The sequence below is a fragment of the Ursus arctos genome, unplaced genomic scaffold (assembly GCF_023065955.2).
Source record: "Ursus arctos isolate Adak ecotype North America unplaced genomic scaffold, UrsArc2.0 scaffold_2, whole genome shotgun sequence".
NCBI classification, from domain to species: domain Eukaryota; kingdom Metazoa; phylum Chordata; class Mammalia; order Carnivora; family Ursidae; genus Ursus; species Ursus arctos.
In genome coordinates, this window is record NW_026622874.1 from 21,914,718 (window position 1) to 21,937,341 (window position 22,624).

A 22,624-nucleotide genomic window follows, 5' to 3' on the forward strand; every position below is an offset into this window, starting at 1 on the left:
ATAAAGAGCTCCTTCTGCAGCCCCGGGCTGTGAGCAGATCAGCTTGATTCTTCAGTAGATCAGGACGGTCCAGTTTGTACCAGATCTCTAGACACTTCGGATTACTTATTTTTACTTTATTTTTGCAATTTGTCTCATACTTAATCAGTATATGTACTGATATGCTAAACGTATTCTTTAGGATGAGTCTTTCTGACAAATTATTATTTATTTAAAGCCTTTCTGGTTCCCCAATGAAGGGAAAATAAACTCACAGTGTGAAAGAAATAGTTTTGGAATGGAGTTTTTTTAAAGAAATTAGAAAGGTACTAACAGGTTTTTTGTTTTTAAGATTTTATTCATTTATTTGACAGAGAGAGAGCACAAGCAGGGGGAGCAGCAGAGGGAGAGGGAGAGGGAGAAACAGGCTTCCCACCGAGCAGGGAGCCTGACATGGGGCTCAATCCCAGGACCCTGGGATCATGAACCTAGTTGAAGGCAGATGCTTAACCAACTGAACCACCCGGGTAGCCCCCTACAGGTTTAAATGTTGGTATAAATGTTCCATTTTTTTTTAGCAAACTAATTTTCCATTTGGTTTCCCCTTAGTCCTGTGGTGGATAGAGGTTGAGAAGTTGGGTAGGGAAAATGCTATACTACTGAGTATAGAACTAACATTACTAACATTACAATATCAATCCAACAAATATTTATCAAAGCATACCATGTACCTGTTACTGACCTTTCTAGGCTCTCAGGAGTCAAGGATGAGAAACGCAGCTTTAGTGAGCTGTGGAGTTACGTTGTGAGAGACAGTAGGAAATACATGACAGAGTGTAGGAGAGGTTGGGATGGCAGACATGCATGTGGGAGTCATCAGGGTGTGTAGTCTGCAGTGGGATTGTGTTTCAAGGGGAAGGTGGCTGATTAAGAAACAAACAGGAGGTGATGAGTCTGGGAACAGTGGGTTTGGGATACTGTTCAAGAGTTTTGATGGTGAAGGGAAAAAGGGCAGTTGCCTGACAGGTAGATGAGGTTGTTTTGTTTTATTTTCCTTCAGAACTTGAGTACATGTTAGGGCTTAAAGATGAAAAGGAAGTGAAAAGAAAGATAATGACAATCCAAGAAAAGGAACATAACTGATGGGGTAAGCATTTGGAGGAAGGAGATTGGGATGTCTTCCTTTTGAGAGAGGCAGAGAAGAGGAGAGTAGAGTGGATGAGGAGATGAACTTGAAAATGGATAGGAGAGAATTGAGACTTCTCTTTGTTTTCTGGAAAGAGGAAGTCTTCTGGGAGTAAAGGGGGAGTGGGGAAGGGAGCCTGAGGACACCGATGAAGATAGAAGAGCTGCTGGGGAGAGTGGACGAGGCAGTCACCCAGGATGAGAAAAGGCTTGCTGAATAGTGTTGGGTCCAGCCCAGGCTGGATGGGGCTCATTTGTTTGTAGTGGAGCCAAATACACAGCTTCGTTATGTCTTCTGCACTGCTGGGACGCCTGCAGGAATGCTAGTAAATACCAAACTGTCCCAATCATAAGAATCAACTGGAAGAACATACAGAGAATACAGGATTTCCAACCTGTCTTGGGTACATTCTGATTCAGTGGGTCTGATGTAGGGAATGGAATTTTCTATTTTTCTAGATCTCTTAATTTAAAAAAAAGAATACATTGTAGTGGTTATGCAATTTGTTTTAAAAGGAAGACTTTTTTTTTATGATTTATTTGACAGAGAGAGAGAGAGAACAAGTGGGGGGGAGCAGCAAGCAGAGAGAGAGGGAGAGGCAGGCTCCCCGCTGAGCAAGGAGCCCGATGTGGGGCTCAGTGTGGGGCTCAATGTGGGGCTCTCTCCCAGGACCCCGAGATCATGACCTGAGCCAAAGGCAGACACTTAACCAACTGAGCCACCCAGGCGCTCCTAAAAGGAAGAGTTTTGATAAAATGTGCAGGAACTCAAGCTGAACAACACTAATTTAATGACTCCTTAATAAAACACAAATCTTGATATTTTTTATTTAGTAATGGACTAATTATACTTGGGGGCAAAAATGGCAAACAAAATCAATTTACTCTGTCAATATATTTCCCAGATCTGTTGACTAGGAACCTAAAACCTTTTTCTAAACTGAAATAACCCATTTGATTTAATTCCCACATTGTTTTAAATGTGCCTTCATGTGGGGACTTAATAAACTCTAGAATGTCAATTATGTGTGAAGTGTGGATGAGAAGGTTTAAACTTGGTTGCAGAAGATATGATTGAGTACATGGAAAATCCAAGACAACTTAAAGATAAATTAATTTACAGAATTTTTTTTTTAAGTTTTGGGGCATAAGGCAAACATATAAAAGTTAAGCGCTAGTAATAACCAATTAGAAAATGGACAAGAAAAAAGATTCCATTCATAAGAGCAAGACAAATTCATATGAAATTGGGACTTAGGAATCAATCTAACAAATCTGTGCAAAAATCTTCATAGAAGACTTGAATGAATGAAGAGATAGGCCATGCCAATGAGAACAGGGCTGCTGAATACAATTGTTCAGGATATTTATAGCATAAGGCTCCTAACTAAGGAGGGGCAAACAGAGGCTAAAATCCAGCCTGTATGGCATTTTCCACTCATGTGACGCTGGTTGCCTCTGGGCTGAGGAAGGGTAGCTTTTCCTAGTTTGCACATAAGTGCTGTAAGGGCTAGCAGCATTCTTAGACGGAAAGATTATGTCATAAAGCTGTCAGCTTCATACTAATCACAAATTCACTGTTTTTCCAATCAAAATCCTGACACTGTTTTCCTATGGGACTAGACATAATTCACCCTAGGTTCATATGAGAGAGCATTGGCTAGAGAATATCCAAGACGATTTGAAGAGGAACCGAGTGGAAAGAGTTTACACTCCTGAGATCAGAAATTCTTGTAGCACTATAATAATTAAGACAGTATGGTACTAAAGAGCACAGGGATAGACAACAGACCAATGGAATAGACTAGAGAGCTCAAAAGCAACTCATTCAAATATCAGACATGAGGACATGTTGGGAGAAATGTGGACTACGTAATAAGTAGTGTTGGAATAATTAGTTATCTGTATTGGTAAAGTTTGGATTTCTTAATCATAGTCTACACAAAAAATTAATCCAGTTTGTAAAAAGCCTTATGCTAAAGTCCTTTTATTTTTATTTTACTTTTTTAGAGAGAGAAAGAGAGCAGGTGGGGAGGGGCAGAGAGAGAGGGGGAGAGAGAGAGAGAATCTTAAGCAGGCTCTACACTCAGTGCAGAGCCTGATACGGGGCTCAATCTCATGACCCTGAGATCAAGACTTGAGCTGAAATCAAGAGTCAGAAGTTTAACCGACTGAGCCATCCAGGTGCCGCCTAAAATCCTTTTAGAAGAAAATGTGGGAGAACATCCTTATAAAGAAAATAGCAAGGCAGGATTTCCTAAACCAAACACTAAAAACAAAACCGGAGAGAATTGGATAGTTACATCTGATTCCATTAAACTTTAAAACTGTTGTTCAACACTATAATCCAAGGGAAAAGACAAGCCACAGATAGGGAAAAGACAAGTGAAATGTTTTGTCTGAGAAGGATTCATACCTAAAATTGGCAAATAATGACTACATGTCGGTAAGAAGAAGACATGAGGGGAGAAGATATGAATCCACAAAATAGAAACCTGAATGACCAATAAACATATAGAAAGATACTCAACTCACTAGTAATCTGATAAATGTAAATTAAGGCACCATTTTTCACCCATCAACATAGACAAAAATGTGTAAGTAGGACAATTCCTAGAGTTTCTAAGGATGTGGGAGGATGGGAGGAAGGAAACTCTCATACTCTGCGGTTGGGATGTGAATGACACAGCCCCTTGGGAGAGAAATTAGGCATTATCAAGTGCAGCTGAAGATGTTCACACTTTGCCCCAGTATTCTAGACACACACTCTGGAGAAATGCTCGCATCTCTGCACCATATGTGTTCACATCAGCCTTGATTATAAGAGCAAAAAGAGAGGAAACAAGTGAGAGGCCCATCAACAAGGAGATAAATAAATTGTAGTATGTGTTAGAAGCATAGATACCAGTTAAAATGAATAAACTGTAAGTAAATATCATATATGTACATAATATAGGAGACCTATCTATCTATCTGCCATAAGCGAGCTGCAGAATGACAGGTAGAATTAAGTTAGAAAATGTGCATAACAATCCTCTTAGCTATATATGGATAGATACATATGTTGGAAGCATCCAAAATGACTTACAGGAATAAATATCACTTTGAGTATAGTGGTGCCTCGTAGTGTTGTGGGGCAGGGTAGAGAGGGCTACAAAAGTAGCTGCAGTGTTTTGTTTAAGACATTTTTGAGCAAATATGGCATAACATGAAGACTTTGTTTAGTTAGAGAGTGGGAATATATGTTATACACCTTACTGTTCCACATGTTTGAAATACTTCATAATTAAAGAAAACACAGACATAGACAAAACCCTTGTTATTAGTGGTATATCATTCAATACATCCCATCTCTTGACTCATACAAAGTAGGATATAGAGAAGAGAGCAGAAAAACTTTGTTGAAGACATTTCAAATATCATGTGGGTGATGGGCCTGGTCCATAGCAGTGCCTTTTAACCTTGATTTGGTACAAAACACATTCTTAATCAGTAAATAAGAAAATCTACTTAATTAGTGAATTTCCCAGGGAGCCTTATGATATTAGCCAGCAAAGACTGTAGCTTTAATTGAGACAGTGATGCCACTTAATTGGAACACCTGAATAAGATTAAGGGGCCCTCAGATAAGGTCAGCTTGTTTCCCCCGCACCCAAAGCTTTGCTGGGTCTCTGCCTTCTTGCTGGCAACTTCTGCCAATTGGGATGAAGCTTAGCCAAATGCTTTTACTGCATAAATCACTTAATGAAATGTTTTAAATACAGATTCCATGCATTTCAGGATGTGTTCTGAAAGACATTGGCATGCAGATTCTACTGATAAATTTAGAACTCACTACATTGAAGCACAGCCATTTGCACTGCTTTTAATTTGTTACTGACCCGACTGCTTAATATGTATAGATTAAATGAAATAAATTGATAATTATGTTGGGACTCAATAATGTATTTTGATTGGTTATATCTGTATTGTCAGGGTTGTCCAGAGAAACAGAACCAACAGGAGAAAGAGAGAGAGAGATTTTTAAAAATAAGGAGTTGGAAAATAAAATAAAACAAAACAAAAACAAAATAAGGAATTGGCTCATGCAGTTATGGAGGCTGATGAGTCCCAAGATCTGACGTCAGCAAGCTGGAGACCCAGAGGAGCTGATGGCATAGTTCCACTCTGAAAGTCAGCAGGCTAAAGACCCAGGAAAAGCCAATGATTCAGTTCAAGTCAAAAGACCAAAAAAGACCCATGTCCCAGCTCAAGGAAGTCAGGAAGGAAATTCCCTCTTATTCAGCCTTTTTGTTTTATTCTGGCCTTCAACTGATTGGATGAGGCCCACCCACATTGGGGAGGTCAGTCTTCATTATTCAATTTACCTATTAAAGTACTAACCTCATCCAGAAACACCCTTACAGACACATCCAGAATATCTGGGCACCCCATGGCTCAGTAAAGTTGACATGTAAAATTGACCATAACAACATCTTTCTACCCAAATTTAAAATCATTTCTCAAGACTTTTTGATAATATGGTTTTTATTATCAAAGAGTACTTAAATTCCTCTCTTAATAAAAAAGAAGTGCTTGAATTCTTCCACAAAAATTAATGCAGTATTTGTAGAAAGAAAAACTCTGCTAACAACACTGACACTTATTTTTAAAGATTTTTTTCATAGATGTTCTATTACTAACAAGTTTTATGACCACGGGCCAGTTTATGTGTTGATCTGAACACAGGAGGATGTTGGAATTTATTATTATGATCTCATTCAGCTCTAGAAGTCTGTAACTTTGATCTTTTCATCAATATATGGGAGTTGCAGTGTGATTGGCATTGGCATGTCCGTGCTACCAACCAAATGAACTCAAGTTGCTTTTCTAGGGTTATTGTGGAAGGCAGTCCCAGTTATTTACAGCTCTCCTTCATATTTAATTTCCTTGGTGCCTATAATGACTAGTTTAAAGTAAACGAATCTCACCTTTGAGGCTTGGACTCCAAGCAAAGCCAAACTTATGAGGTTTCAGCACATTTATTAAGTACTGTGTGAACTTACTTTATAGAAGAGCAATATCCATGGAAAAAATGGTGGCTCCATAGAACTTGATACTATCTAATCAGCACTATTAGAGGGTTTGGTGGGTCTTCTTCTGTCTCCTTTTTTAGAGTATCACATATAATAGTTTGAATAATTTTTCACTAATGTACATGACTCAAGACTATTTTAGTTTATGGGCACCTGGGTGGCTCAGTGGGTTAAGCATCTGCCTTTGGCTCAGATCATGATCCCAGGGTCCTGGGTTTGAGTCCTGCATCAGGTTCCCTGCTTAGCAGGGAGTCTGCTTCTTCCTCTGCCCTTCCCCCCACTCATGTGCGCATGCTCGTTCTCTCTCTATCTCTCTCTCAAAAATAAATAAATATGGGGCACCTGGGTGGCACAGCGGTTAAGCGTCTGCCTTCAGCTCAGGGCGTGATCCTAGCGTTATGGGATCGAGCCCCACATCAGGCTCTTCTGCTATGAGCCTGCTTCTTCCTCTCCCACTCCCCCTGCTTGTGTTCCCTCTCTCACTGGCTGTCTCTATCTCTGCTAAATGAATAAATAAAATCTTTAAAAATAAATAAATAAAATTAATTAATTAATCAATTAATAAAATCTTAAAAAAAGAAGAATATTTTAATTTAGCAATTAACTGTTCCACTGACTGGAAACCATTAGACTGTCAAAAAAAGCAAAATTGGACTATGTGATGAGCTGTATTTTAGACTGTGCTAGATTCAACTTTATTATTGGAGATATTTGGGTTGTTATCAGAAAACTGTATTCCAAGGACACAGTGCCTCACCAAATCAAGTGGACAGGAATTAGAACCATTTTGGCAGTTCTTAAATTCTTGTGAGGATAAGTTAGAGCATGCTAAAATAATTTTCACTAATGAGTACTTTATCTGCCTTGTAAATAGTTTCAAAAAGTTAGCTGGCCTACAGAAACGTTGACTAGTTTATGAAGTTCTTCCTGGACCCTCCCAAGCCTAGCATTATCGTCTTTCATTTTCCTAGCCAAGTCACTCCTACTTATTGTTCTCCATATCCCCAGACTAACAAAACATTTCTCTAAAAATGCACTTTTCTTTTTTTTTTTTTACTCTAATGGCATAGATTCTTGAGAGAGAAGTAGAAACTGTAATAGAAAGCATTTCAAACAAATGCACTTCTGTGTGGGTGAAAGAAAAGTGGAATGAAGAAAAAAGAAGGAATATCATTAGGAAAATAAAAGAGAAACCTGAAAAAGACACCAGAACCTATTGTCTTGGAAGGGAAATCACTTAGTAAAATTCCTAGGCTTGTTGCCTGATTTATTTTAAGTCTAGCCTGATTTCTTTTAATGTGCGTATTGTGTCCATTTACATGGTTGCAATCGGAAAGCAAATAATATTTTCAGGATTCTGGAATAATCTGAGAGCTTCTGACAAAATATGTGCAGAAAATTTTAAGAACTATAATTAGACTCAAAAACAGTAAAGGAAATCTCATTGTTTCTTTCTGAATTTTAGTTATATATTTTCTTCAAAACCAAAAAAGGCTGTCTAATGGGCAACATGATTCCTTCCGAATTCATAGTTCTTGTGCTTCATAGTTCTTGTGCTGCTTTCTGAAAAAGTAGCTCTGTCAGATTGGTTTAATTTTCTCTTTCACATGCTTTCCTCTCGTTTTTATGAAGAAAAAGACAGCCAATCTGCAGCTTCCTTTGGGGATATTAGACAGCTTAGAGAAGTGGCAAAATAAACAAGATTTATTCTCATCAGATGTGTCATGGGAAAATTGGAGGCATGCTGTGAGGTAATGGCAAAATGATCTTGAAAATTTCCAAGCACTTTTTCCAAATGAAATGGAAGAAATTTAAAGTTAGCTTCTGCCTAATTATGGCTAAAGAAAAATGTGTACATAAAAATATGGGCATATATATATATATATATATATATATATATATATATGCCAACAATACTATTATAGTTTCTTCCTCTAAAAAAAGAGGAGGGCAGACTTAAGGTCTTAACAGTTAGCTGATCTCTGGAATAGCTCACCACAGGGGGTTTTAATTTTTCCATACAATACGGTAATGGAAATTGCAACGTGTAATATGGTAGTGTTTTTTCCCTTTCTTAGTGTCTCCTCCGTTTCTCTTCTATTAACCTGTGACGGTATTTTCTATTAAATACCTAGTGCAGATAAGCACCTTAATTTATTTCAGTGCTGTGGTCATTTGTAGAAAACATTATTCTTGTTTCTGCTGTTAACCTTAAAACTGCCCTTTATCCTACCAGCAGAAGATGGGTTCATTCAGGAATAACAGAGAACTACAGCCTGGCACAAGCAAGTCCCCGGGACGAAGGAGAGAAACGCTCTTTGATAGAGGAGAAGGGGAAGTTGGGAAGACTATTACAAACAAAAAGTCCATTGGAGTAAACTGGGAGCTCAAAGTATAGTGGCTTTTCATTGGCTGAGTTGTGACTTCCTCTCATTGGCTGGGCTATTGCGAGGGGAGGAAAACTTTTCTTCCTCCTGCTGGGATAGTCCATCTCTTCCTATTGGATTTACAATTGGAGGAGTGGTGGGGCATGAGAGCCCCCACTGCGGAACCTCCTGACTCCATTTCAGTTAGGTTTTCCTTTATGAATTTTCGCACTGTTCACCCACTGGAGTTGGTGTCTGGCCCCTAACATAGCGTCTCTAAGTACATGTGGATTCACTGAATGCCCTTAACAGGCCCAGCTTTGTGGCAATAGTAAAGATACTGAACCATTCTTTGTTTATTCCAAAGCCTGTCTGTTTTCTATCCAGATGCTTTCTGAATCTAGAGAGGGTCCTGGCATGACTTTGAAATATTTAATATAAGCTCTTGGGAGTGTTTGTTATGTTTCTCTTCTGTGGCTTAATATCTGAATTAATCACAGAGAACAAAAGGGATTTATATGTCTCTTGTTTTTAGCACAAAGTAGAGTTTCTGCCAGGTAAGCTTTAGGGAGTAGATGGGATTAAGGCTGCCCCTGAAGAATTTTTGACTTTTCCTATAGAATCTGTTCAAAAACTTATCACTCAAGCACCAATAATAAATGTGCTTAAACACACACACACACACACACACACACACACACCATTTAGTTCAATTATGGAGAATCCAATTTATCCCCATTCTCTAAGGCATTTACTAGAAGAGAGAGTCCTTGGGCATTATTCTGTGTAATTAGATTTTTGCACCTTTGTATTGTGAATTGGGATTTCTGAATTCTCCACCCTAAGGTGCAAAGTGATGATGCTCAGAAGTCTGAGACTAAAGCTGATGTTATAATTCATCAGGACTTTTAAACTTTTATAATTTGAGAAACTCTGGGGAAAATAAACAATAGTGGATATTATACTCTATTTTATAAATACTAAAAATATGTTATTTTTTAGATCTACTTCTCTTGTTCCTCCAAATTAATCTTCACCAGAAACCTCAACAGTTTTTAAGAAAATGTGTCAAAGGCTTAGTTAATCCTCTTCTTATATGTGGATTTGGCTCAGTTTTGGGGAAATAGCCATTTAGTTAAAATAAATCCATTTAAAAAAAAAAATTTTTGTATTTGCGGCACCTGGGTGGCTCAGTCAGTCAAGCATCTGCCTTCTGCTCAGTTCATGATCCTGAAGCCCTGGGATCAAGCCCTGCGTCAGGCTCCTGGCTCAGGGGGGAGTCTGCTTCTCCCTATCCCTTTGCCCCCCTCCCCCCCACCACTTGTTCTCTCTCTCTCTCTCTCTCATCATAAATTAATAAATAAAATCTTAAAAAAATTTTTTGTATTTTTCTTCTTCATAGTTATAATAAAAATGCAACATCTGAAAATAGTGATTTTGGGGAGGGGTAATATCATAGGAAACAACCAACAATGAAATGTTAAATAAATAAAACTGGATACAAAAATACAATATTCTCAACTATTAAAAAATTATAAAAAAGATTAGAGGGAAATATAGCAAAAATATGTTTGGATTTTTTATATCTTTCTGTACTTATGAGTTCTTTTTCTAAAAGTATTTGAAGCCGGGAGGAATCTGTGTATTTCAGAGAAGACTTTAGAATATATTATATTTATATTGACACTGCAAATGATGGGAAAACTAGGAATAATCCACTATAAATAGTATCTTTCAAGAAAGAAAACTAATGATAAAGACTAGGAGTTGAATTGCTGTAGAACTTGAAGGTTAACAAAGAAACTTCAAGGATAAAAAGATAATACAAATCTTTTAGGTTGTTCAGACTTCGTGTAAGTTTTACCTCATGGAAGATTTCATATACTTCCCACGATTACACATTGGTCAAGAAAAACAGATAAGCTAAGGAAGGCTTTTGTTTGTAAATAATTCCCCACATATAATTTCGAGGACAAAATTCATATAAACGCTTAAAAGGAATCAGTAAGTCTGATTTTTTAAAAAAAACAAATGAGTCGAGCTTTAAGAGTGTATATTTTTAGTAATAAATAGTTGAGGGGCGCCTGGGTGGCTCAGTCAATTAAGCATCTGACTCTTGGTTTTGGCTCAGGTGGTGATCTCATGGGTCGTGGGGTTGTGATATCAAGCCAGTCTGGTCAGGCTCCATGCTCAGCTGGGAGTCTGCTTGAAAATTCTCTCCCTCTGCCCCTCCCCCCAACTCGCTCACACACTCTCTCTCTTTCTAAGAAAATTAATAAATCTCAAAAAAAATATTCGAGCACAGAACTGTGTCTTTCTCCTTTCTGGGGACATTGGCGTGAGTTTCAAGATTATGATGCGTTGTACTTTGCTTGACTCTTAAATATTTACTCAGCCATTCTTTCATTCATTCAACAAATATTTGCTGAGTACATAAATACAGTATACCCTTGGAGGAGAGATAAGGTATATTTAAACAGCTGTAGCAAAGTGGAGCACAGTTTTGGAAGAACACAAAAGAAGGTGAGATTGTTTCCACCTGGGGAGAACCAACTTCTTTTTGGGTTGGAATCGCCATCTGGGCTTGAGGGATCTGAAAGTGACTGGCAGGGCATTTAGGGGGAGAAAGGAGGGGTGAAGCCATGAGCATGTACAGGGGGCAAGGACATTTAGTTTGAGTAGGAGAGGTAGGTAATCAGGACATTTGGGGCCAGATCACAGGGCCTTTGGCACTGGGCTAAGTGGTTACTACTCTGGGCAATGGGGAGCCGTTGAAGGTTTTTATGAAGGTAGTGACATGATCTTGTAGCAACCTGTCAAATGAAACTTGTCAGGCCAGGACCCAGAAGACTGTACCTCCATGACCATGAGGTTTTGAAAAGAGTTCCCTGGGAGTATTAAGGGTTAAACTTGGTTCTTAAGGATGGTTCCCCATTCTAACATCTGGGCCTTGGTCACTTGTGCCAGGCTTCTCATGAGTGGGGCCGTCCGTGGTGGCCAGCTTGGGCTCAGCCTCTCATGTTCTGCTCCATCAGCCCTGGACTCACTCTGGCCAATCCCCAGGACCTGCCTCTGCCATACTGACCAAGCTTTGGCTTATTTCCCATGACCCCCAGGATCTGTGTATTGGCACTGGCATTCCCCACCTCCCGCTCTGGTTTTGACTTTTTTGTCCCTCTTTTAGAGCTGAGAGCTAGTAGTTTTTTTGTTATTGTTTGTTTGTGTTCTGCTCCCCACCCCCAACCCCGCGTTGATACTGAGGGCAGATGAAGAGACTTACGCAGTGTTGAAGGTGTGCTGGTTGGGATGGGGCCAAGGGGACGGGTCAAGAAATATTGTGGGAATAGAAGGGACAAGATCTATCATTGCTGATGACTGAATATGGGCGTGAAGAAGAAGGAATCAAAGGACAGTGCTGAGTTTTTGAGGCTGTACGAATTCGAACGGCTTTAAAGGGGCCAGAAGATGCTTTTCTCACTTTTACAAAATCAGACTGAACCTAAGTGTCGTGGACAGAGCTGTTGAAGGGTCTTCTTTCAGCTTTGGTCCTGATTAGCTGGAGGGTGTTATGAGCAGCTTGGTCAAGTTAGTTCTACCAACACAATGCCCTGCACAGGCTGCAATAATTGAGTAGGATTGGAAGAAATATGCCTCTGCCAGAAAAGCTGGTGTAGAAAAATGTGGAAGAAGCCCTCCATTGATTCTAGTCTTTCTATTATTGATTAGCCTCTTTTTAGTGAAAAATAGTACTGTGTTTTACAATTTAGGAAAAGGAAGATGATATGAAATCGCAGTAGGGGTTTCGGGGGGCGGGGGGAGGATGAAGGCAGTTCAATACTCAGGAATCTGGAAAGCTGTGGAAAACAAGCTGCTTTTGGCTGAGGCTACTTTATGTGGCGCCTGTGGGCTGATCCACTAATTGGAATGTTTTCGTAGTGGAATATTAAATAATAGTAATATTTAGTCAAAATGTATTGAGCAACTCGTGTCAGGCACTGCTCTGGGCACTTTTTTTTAACCTATATTTCATTTAATCCTCACAAAACCTGTGAAAATGGGCAATTTACCCATTTTACAGGTAAGAAAATTGAGGCAGAGAGAGAGGCTGAATGTAACACAGTTACTAATTCATGCTTTTCATTCTGGTTCATTAACACCAATGTTTTATTTAGTTGGTTTTCATTCAGGGATGCACCGAGGGTCCCTTACATGCTGTTAAGTGTTCCTGAAACATCTGTGAAAATGCAGGTTATGTTGGTTTCGAACCTGCAGTGAGTGGGATGGCTGCTCTGTATGCAGCTGGGCAGGATGGCCCCAGGTGAAGAGTTCCACAAGACAGCCTGTTTTTGCCTGCTCCCTGATTCCTTAGTTCAGCTTAAGGACCTTTCCCTGGCAGTTGGCTTGGGTACTCATCACCATTATCATCACTGATTTAATTACTATTGATTATTGAGCACTTTCTATGTGCCAGGCACCGTGCCGAGCAGTTTACTGCACTCTTTCATGAATACCTACAGTAACACTATGAGAATGCTCCTCTTGTCTTCATTTTATAGGAGGGGAATTAACTTGCCTAAGGTCTCACTGCTGGTAGGTAGCAGAGATGGCCTCAAACCCAAGTCTGTCTGACTCCAGAGCCCATCTTCCTAACCACAGTGTATTTTGCCCCAACACTAGGCTTTTCTCTAAATGTCAAGATCTGTACTTCAGTGTTCCTATATTTGGGCTTAGATAGGCTTAATCTAAAATCTAGATACATTTTGAGAATCATTTTAGATTCTTTCCCCCCTACAACTGATGATGTTGTTAGCTGTTTCATTCACGTTTTGAACCAGTCATTAGGTTAATGACCAAAGGAAGCTGTAATCCCTTTTTTATAAATGCTGCCTGGTGGAAGACGTGTTGATACTCAAATCACAGAAGCGTTTTTCTCATACATTGGGAGGGAGTGGTGGCATCATAACACCTGAGTAGAAACAGGGCATCCTTGAGTGAGGCTTTGTGATGTGGCAGGAAATCAAGTTTCAAAGCTTTGTAGAGCTCATCATAAATGGCATCCACCTTCTTTCATATAAATCCAAGTGCTTGCAAGAGTGCAAGAATTAGTATCATAGATTAGCAGGCTGCTCTTCTGCTACACAAAATAGTGGTCACCTGGTCCCAATGGGCAAATTTTGTTAATTGTTTATATGTTTCGGTGAGGTGAGACGCATTCTTATTGTGGGAATTCTTAAAGATACCCTACTCAGATGTAGGAAAATTATAGACAAGGATATAGAATTTTATTTCTTATGTGCTATATAAAAGCTAATAAAAATATTAACCAATTAGATAATTATAAAGCCTGAGTATATTAAAGTATTATGCAAATACTGATTAATAGTCATACCCTGGACTCACAGAGCAAGCAAAAGCATGCCTGATTCAAATTATAGGAGCTTTTATTTGCATTTCTACAGAGCCTATTATTAATGGGTCTCAAAGCACCTTTCAAGTAATAGTTATTAAAGCCCATAAATATGACCCCAAAATGTCATTTTATTGAGGGAATAAGCAAGAATTCCCCTTTATCTCATACACAGTATGAGATCTAAATGCCTGAGCTAAAGTAGGATTCTCCATATAAAGAGATTACTCGAACACTGTGGGTGTTTAGGGCTATGATTCCATAGGTATAGAAATTGGCAGCTATAAATTCAAGGTTCTCATATTGAATATCTCAATCTATGGGGTTAGAACTCTTATTTTTGAAATTTTACATGCATCATAGCTCTAAACAAATCTTGCCGGTATATTTTAATATTTCTCTGTGACTATATCAAATTTGAAAACAAAAATTATGCCAAGTTCACATGAAAGTATTTAAAAACATTTTGGAATGTTATATCAGCTTTATTTTTTCTCAAGATAATATCTTATTTCAAGGACAAACAGCTTGTAAGCACAGTCAGTGGGACCTGTGTTTATTTCCCTACTTTGTAGCAAGTCCTTGAAAGGTTGTGAGGATTTCTAATCTGTCCCAGAATATTCCTTTGCCCTTCCTCCCCAATTTCTTTTTCTCCTTTCCCTTCTTTGCAACTTCCCTACTCTCTAAAGCTAAGCACAGGTTGAAAAGCTCAAGAATTTTCCTAGTACCTGACTCCCTCTTCTTCCATCTTGAGTCCTCCCCCGCCATGATTGATCCTAAGCTTTATTTTCTTCTGGTGCTGAGAGATCAGAATGCAGTTGCTGGTCACTATTGTGAGGCAGCTGTACTCACGTTATATGTCAATTCCATATAGTTTCCAAGAAAAGTATGGACTAGTGAGCACCTTCCTTTATAATTAAGGACACTGGAGCCCGGAGAGAATGAGGGACTTGACATAGGTCATCTAGCTTGTTTCTATCTCCCAGGAACTGGGACCACAGCTCATATCTTTAGACTCTTAAACCAAAGCTTTTCCCTCTACCTCATAGTAATTGTATAAGGCTTTGAGTCATACAGAAAATTTACCCGGAAAGATAAGGGCAGAACTAGAAGAAACAGTTGGTTGATTTTATCCAGGGCTGTGAGTCAGCAAGATGAAGTGGAGCCTCAGGGATCTGAAGACACACAGAATGGTGTGTGTGTGAGTCGGAATGGAGGACCCTGGGATTATCGTGTAGGAGTTGGATGACTGGATGTGGAAGGGGTTGAAGGGCAAGTTGAAGTGGAGAACCGGGTAAGGTAGATGGTAGTTGTAGAAGGATTTAGAAGAATGCCTGGGTTTACGGCCTTGGCAATGCATTGTTGATGTAAGATGAAGAAAATTTCTATCGGTTACTGGATGGATGGTCCTTCGGGACAGCGGAGTCTCTCAGGATGATGTCAAGGGGGAGGGAGAGATAAAGGCACGTATGGCATGCTACAAAGTTCTCAGGGAATGTGAACTCATAACAAATCCCTGGGAAACAGTGGTATTAGTGGGGTAGATATGTGTCTATTCTGTAAGAGATGCTGCATTTCTAATTTCTAATTTTCATATTTTTCTAGGGAAAACTGAGGCTACTATCAAAAACTTCAGTCCCTACTACAGTCGCCAGTACTCCGTGGCTTTCTGCAATCACGTACGCAGTGAAGTAGAGCAGCAAAGAGATTTCACATCACAATTTTTGAAGACCAAGGTAACCCATGGACCTTTGGTTGACAATTTCTCCCACTGGAAAATGCTTTATAACTCATCATATTCTGAAATAAACAGTAATTTACATGGCAGTTTAAAAAAAGTCCATCCTCAAATCATTTCATGGTCAAAAAACTCGATCTGCCTAGAAGTTAGAGTGTATGGTTTCTTGTTAATGGTGTAATCCATATAGAAAGAAAACTAGTGTGATTCAATTTTATTGTTTTTCCCACACTGATGCTTTAATATCAGGAAATCTGACTTGCTGTAGTGAAGTTCAGTTTAAAAAAAAGTCATAATTTTAGTGCCTCCTATTATGGGCATTTTGTTTTGGTCATTGATCAAATATGATTTTTTTTTTCTTCGAATCCCCTGACTTATTCTTTCTCCTTTGCTCCATGATAATAATTACCCACAACCTCAACATATATTCATTGATACCTACTACGTGTCAGGCCCTATTCCAAGAACTGGGGATCAAGACAAACTCTCTGCTTTCCTGTGTATATTCAAAAATAGGAGACAGACAGTAAACAAATGAAGAAACAAATACCAGGCAACATCAGATCATAATAAATGCTCAAAGAAAAATAAAGCAGGACCCTTATTTTAGAGAAAATGACCAGAGAAACCCTCTGTGAAGATGAAATTTGAGTAGGAACTGGAGTGAAGTAAGAGTAGGCTGTGCGAATATCTGCGGGATATGGAGCAGTAAGTGCAAAGGCCCTGCAGCACTCATAAGCACATCAGGAAGGCTATGTGCTGAGAGCCGCATGAGCAAGGGAGAAGGGAGGATAAATGACCACAGAGTGAAAGGGAAGGACCAGGCCATGGAGGAGCTGTAGACCGTGATAACAGTCTTTATTTGTAAATGTGAATAGAAGTTATTGGAGGATATCAAATACAGAGTACCTTGCAATTTCCCGCAATCTCTCTAGCCTCTCTATAGTGAATAGACCACGATGAGGGATAAGAGTGGAACTTGGAGACGGGTGAGGAGGACATGTAGCAGTGCAAGAGAAGAAGGGTGAAGGCAAGTTGGATTAGGGTGGTGATGGTAGCAGTTGTGAGGAAAGGTCCAAGTCAAGATGGACTTGAGATAGAGCTGACGGAACTTGCTGATGGTTGGATAGGACGTTACAGAAGAAGAGAGAAAATCAAGGATGACGTCTTGGTTTTTAGCCAGAGCAAATAAGTACACGGAGTTACGGAGTTACGTTTTACTCAGAAGGAAGAGTCAGGGGTGAATGGGAATCACGAGTTCCCTTTCGGCCACGTGAGTTTGAGATGCTTATTTGACCTACACCTGTGGAAATATTGAACAGATAATTAGTTGACATTTGGAGACCAGGAAAAGGAGAAGGATCCAGCGAGATGGATTGATAAGAAATAGCCTTGCAGGAGGAGAAAATCAGGAAAGACGAATGTGCCAGAAGGCAAATAAAGAAGGGCTTGCAAGAGGGAGGAAGTGATAAATGGGTCAGATACTGCTCAGAGAGGTTAAGTTGACCGACCGATTTAGCAGCATGGGTGTGTGGGGATAACTGAGTGTCATTCCCATAAAACGGTGGTTCTCAAAATGTAGGGAGCTTGTTAAAAATGCAAAGTTTGACCCACACCCCCAGAAATTCTGACATAGTAAGTCTAGGGTAAGGCCACATTTTTAACAAGCGTATCAGTTGATTTGAGTGGTCCAGGTTAAAAAAAAAATGCTGCACATAAAACTATAAAGTTCAGCCTCTGTATGGGTTCAGTCTCATTTAAAGAGAAGAGTGACATCCTCTCTTACCTATTAATGAGGCAAGATAGGAAACTGCCTCTTTATCTGTCAGGACAGAATAAATTCGAAAGGCAATTTAGTTCATCCCTTAGCCGATTCTTAAAAAGATTAGCATATCTGTCTCCTCCGTATGGTTCATGTAAATTTTGCTTGAAAGTGGAGGGATACGTTTCTAAAAGCACTTTGATTTTTTTAATGAAGGGAAAAGAGATATAAACTCAGTGACACGTGGAAGACAGGAGGCCCATTCCTGTATTTTGAGATAATACAGGGATTTCACCATGAGACAGGATGGGAGTTATTCCTTACACAGTTAGCCCAAAGGGAGACCTGACTAAGAATCTAGCAGAGACTTTCTGTAGCACATATGTCATCAGGGTTAAGGTGAAATTCTCAAACTTTTACTTAAGTAGAAAAGTAGAACTGGAGTTTGCTGGTTGGCCTGTTTGTTCTTCAGCCAGAGGGCAGACATAGTCTCCTTGAGGAGCATACTCATGGGGCAAGGGTTCATGGTTTGGGTCCCCAGGGCTTTTGGATCTGGAAAGACCACTGAACACTGACCCTCGAGGCTGTACTTGAAGGTATGGTGTATAGGGAAGCAGCCTATTAATTCTCCTGTTTTCAGGCGTATTCAAGGTCTTGGCGTAAACAGCCACAACTTACACTTAACTACCTCCTCCAGAGTTTATCAAGGATCATTAAGTGACATGTATACAGGGCACAACCTTATTACTACAATCCCTTCTACCATCTGCTTCTCTTCTTATAACATCATGGAGGGAAATGGAAGTCACAAACATATCAATAAGACAAATTTGCATTCGGTCCGAGGGAGCAGAAAGGGGAAGTATGGAGGGAGGTGGGGGAAGCAACAAGTTATCCAGGATCTCAGCATAAGATAGGTTTTGAAAACTTGAACTCCCATGGATAGACTTAGTGATAGCATGCCATGTTATCTTTTGTTGTCATGATTAATGATATTCACCTTCTTTAAGCCACCATTGGAGCCTGGAACTGTTCTGTATGAAGCTGAACTATCACAGTTTGCTGAAGACATAAAGAAATGGAAGGAGCGGTACATTGTGGTTAAAAATGATTTTGCTGTGGAGAGCTATGAGAACAAAGAGGTAAGATGTTTCCTTGTTTGTACTGGTTCTTGCAACATTCTTCAACATTGGCTGGGTTGATTGACATGCCCTCTCCTTTGAGAGCGATTCCTTCAATAAGCACTCACTCATGCAGCTACTCACTTCAGTGAACATGTTTACGGAATGACCATTATACGCCAAGTGTTATAGAAGGTTCTGAGCCTCTAACAGCAGGTGAAACAGAGGCTTGCAGTCCAGCAGGCAAGATAGACTTGGAACAAAGAATTGCAAGTGAGTGTGAAAATAGGTTACAACGAGTGGCCAGGGCAGGAACCTTTCCTAGGATCATTCAGCTTCAAGGTCCTTTTCAGTCACTGCCCTGATATCTCTCCCTCTTGACTCAATGTCTCCATGTCTTCCTCCTGGTAAGCCTCCTATGTGACAGACGGCTGAGGAGTTACTTAATAAGACTATGACTGCATTTGCGTGGGTTCCTAGGAATTCAGACATTTCAAGACTTTATTCTACTTATATTTATGGATTTTTTTTTTTCATTTAACTTCTTCCTGGTTATCACATTATTTTTCTGTAAAATAATTAGATGACTATTATAATCTGTCTGTAAACCATGGAGAGAATGAGGTCAGGTATAAAGTACCTAGCACCTGGGAGGACTTCAGTTCTTGTTGGTTCTCATTTCTCTCCTTACACGGGGAAGTCATTTGGTCTAGAGGAAGGAACACTGGGCAGTGAATTGGGAAAACGAAAGTTTAGGTTAGGCCTTAGTTACACTAGAGAGTCAGGCTGAATGATCCTACTGGTTCCTTCCAGATCTTTCACTGTACCCGTTTTTAGTCTACCTCGATCCTCCATCTCCTTTTGGAGCCTACTGTTGATCAGTTAAATGTAGTACCAGGTTCAAAACTCTGCTTTCTTGATTCTGAGTTTAAAAAGTCAGGACAACCTCCATGGATACACTGAGTAATACCTCTGATGCTTAACCGTTAGGAAGAGGCTTCAGAGTGACAAGTCAATGCATTTCCATGTCTGATGGGAAATAGAAATAAAACACAGTTTGAATTTATTCCATAGGCTACCAGGCAATGTTCAAATGCTCTCTTAGGTAGTCTTGTTCTTTTCAACATTCATTAAGCTAATATCTTCTCTGCTTATCTATATTAGGACTTTATTTAACATTTGATTTGCTCTCAGAAGCAAATTATCAACGCATTACATACAATAATGATAATAATAATAAATCACCTCAGGGGCACCTGGGTGGCTCAGTCAGTTAAGCGTCTGACTTCTGCTCAGATCACGACCCCAGGGTCCTGGGATGGAGTCACATGTTGGGCTCCCTCTCCCTCTGCTCCTTCTCCCACTCGTGCTCTCTCTCTCTCAAATAAATAAATAAAATCTTTAAAAAATGAAATAAATCACCTCATATTTTGTATGGCACATTACAATGTTCTTTCAGGGAAGCTTGGGAAGAGGCAGTAGAGCATAATGGTTAATAGAATGTGCTTTGAATCACACCTTTGCCAGTTACTAGATATGTGTCCTTGCATAAGTTATAAACCTCCTTGAGCCTCTATTTTCTCATCCGTGCAATGGTGCACATGATCCATCCCTTCGAGGCCATGTTGTTGTAAGGATTAAGCAAATGAATATATTTAAGCACTTAGCGTTTGGCCAACCACTGGCAGAGCCTCCTGTAGAACCATTACAGTGTGATCACTACTAACTGATTGAGGGGAAACACTCATAGAGCTTGCTCTAGGATTTATTAGGGTTTTCACCACATTTGGCACTAACTGAACTTCTAATTTTGAATAAGACTTTGGTGTTTTTTCCCTTCTTTTCATTTTTTCAAGCTTGCTCCTTCAACTGCAATTTATGGACTGTATTGCTTTCTTTGCTTTGCTCATCATTTTTAAATAAACTTGTTCAGGTTGTTAAGATATGGTCACTGAATTTGGTAATAACTACATATTTTTTAAAAACCTGGAAGTTTTACAGGGATGTCTGGTGGGGCACCTCAGGGGTGCTTCGGTCTGTTAAAATCTTGGAAATTTTTTAAAGTGCCCATGCAGTTTGCTATAATTCCTCAAAGTTTTCATAATATCCTGTTTTTTTAGTTTATAGAAGGGCATGTTTTATGACACCTAAGAGTCATATATTAAGTACCTATAAGCTGCTTATTATTTCTTTGAATGTCTGGTTTTGGCAGGTAATTAAGCAGGAAAAAACGAATCGTTCTCATTCAATAGCCATGCCCTACTTCCTGTACACTTTCTGGACAGACCCGGATATGAATCCAAGATTTGTTACCAACTCACTACTGGGCCATTGACAAGTTCTTTGAGCTTCATTTTTCTCATTTATAAAATGGAGAAAATAATTCATAGCACTGTTTTGAGGATTAAATAACATAATGTGTATAAAAGTCCAGATTGGGGCCCCTGTTAGAATAATGCAGTTCAGTCTTGAGGCGGGTCTGAGCTGAACTGCTTCTAGACTTTGTCAGAGTCACAACTTCAGATTCTTCTCTGTTGTGCTCTGGGTCCCGCATGCGCTTAAGCAGTGCAGTAGTTGTTCCTACAAAGGCGAAACAACAGGGGCGCCTGGGTGGCTTGGTTGGTTGAGCATCTGCCTTCTGCTCAGGTCATGGTCCCAGGGTCCTGGGATGAGTCCCCGATAGGGCTCCCTGCTCAGCGGGGAGCCTGCTTCTCTCTCTCCCTCTGCCCTACTTGTGATCTTTTTACTCTCTCATACTATATCTCTCTCTCAAATTAAAAAAAAAAAAAACTTAAAAAAAAAAAACAAATGGAAAACAACCTTCATAAATATGCAAGAATTTGTTTTGGGGCTCCTGAGTGGTTCAATCAGTTAAACGTCTGCCTTCGGCTCAGGTCATGATCCCAGGGTCCTGGGTTCAAGCCCTGTGTCGGGCTCCCTTCTCGGTGGGGAGTCTGCTTCTCCCTCTCCCTCTGCTCCTCCCCACTCCCTACTCTCTCTCTCTCTCCCCCCGCAAAAAAAATTAAATCTTAAAAAAAATATTTTTTAATAATTTGTTTTGCTTGGGACTCTTCACTCAATGTCTTATTGATTGAGAATGTGTTATTGTTATTGTGATTTTGTTGCCATGATCAACATTATTTTAGTTTTCCCCAAGAGCATACTTTAGATTTGGGGTTGTACAGTTTCCTGGTTTCGATTCTCAATTTGCGTTGAGGCTGCTATTCTCAAAATTTGGCCTTGACCTAAGCCCTCCCATCAGAGGCACGTAGTTAAATTTTACCTTATGTGTTTGTTCTCGTGAGTGGATCTGACGCACAAACTGCTCATGAGCAGTAGCAAGTCTCTGTACCTTTTTTTTTTTTAAGATTCCATTTATTTATTTGAGAGAGAGAGAGACAGAGAGAGTGAGTGAGAGGACAAGCAGGGGACAGGCAGAGGGAGAAGCAGACTCTCCCCTGAGTAGAGAGCCCAACGCAGGGCTCGATCCCAGGACTCTGGGATCATAACCTGAGCCCAAGGCAGCCACTAAACCGACTGAGCCCCTAGGTGCCCCTCTCTGCCCCTTTTTTTCATTTCCCAAAGAGCAGGGCCTTTTGTCTGCTGGGAAGAATTTGTTCTCATGTCCTGATGCATTTCCATCCCAGATCAGTTTACTGCAAAATGGTCTCATGCGGTGTCATGTCTTATCATGGCAACATGTTTTTGTTTTGGGTGAAAACCCATGGCAACCATCATTGCAGTTATATGTCCCCCATGTCATTCATCATCGGTCCCCAAGCCTTTTGTGCAGTGTCTGTATGCATCATCACCCTTGTGGTTATGAGAATGATTCAGGTGCTAGTGTCTGAAATGGTAAGTGTGGTGCAGGATTCTAGAAGTTACCAAGATGATGTTTTCCCCACTGGAGAAACATATCTAGAATGAGTCTCCTAAGATTAAGGACCCTGATTTACCATGTTGTGACCATCACTAAAGTACCTTACAAGTC

General features: G+C 39.9%; 1 protein-coding gene across 1 annotated transcript in view; it reads left to right on the plus strand.

Moving 5' to 3' along the window:
- NIBAN1 (niban apoptosis regulator 1) overlaps positions 1-22,624 on the plus strand; it is a 143,550-nt gene that overhangs the window by 39,580 nt on the left and 81,346 nt on the right. Inside the window, exons 2-3 of the mRNA XM_057314944.1 lie at positions 15,618-15,748; positions 18,523-18,654. Of these exons, the coding sequence (XP_057170927.1) occupies positions 15,618-15,748; positions 18,523-18,654 (263 nt within the window). The remainder of the gene's footprint in view (positions 1-15,617; positions 15,749-18,522; positions 18,655-22,624) is intronic.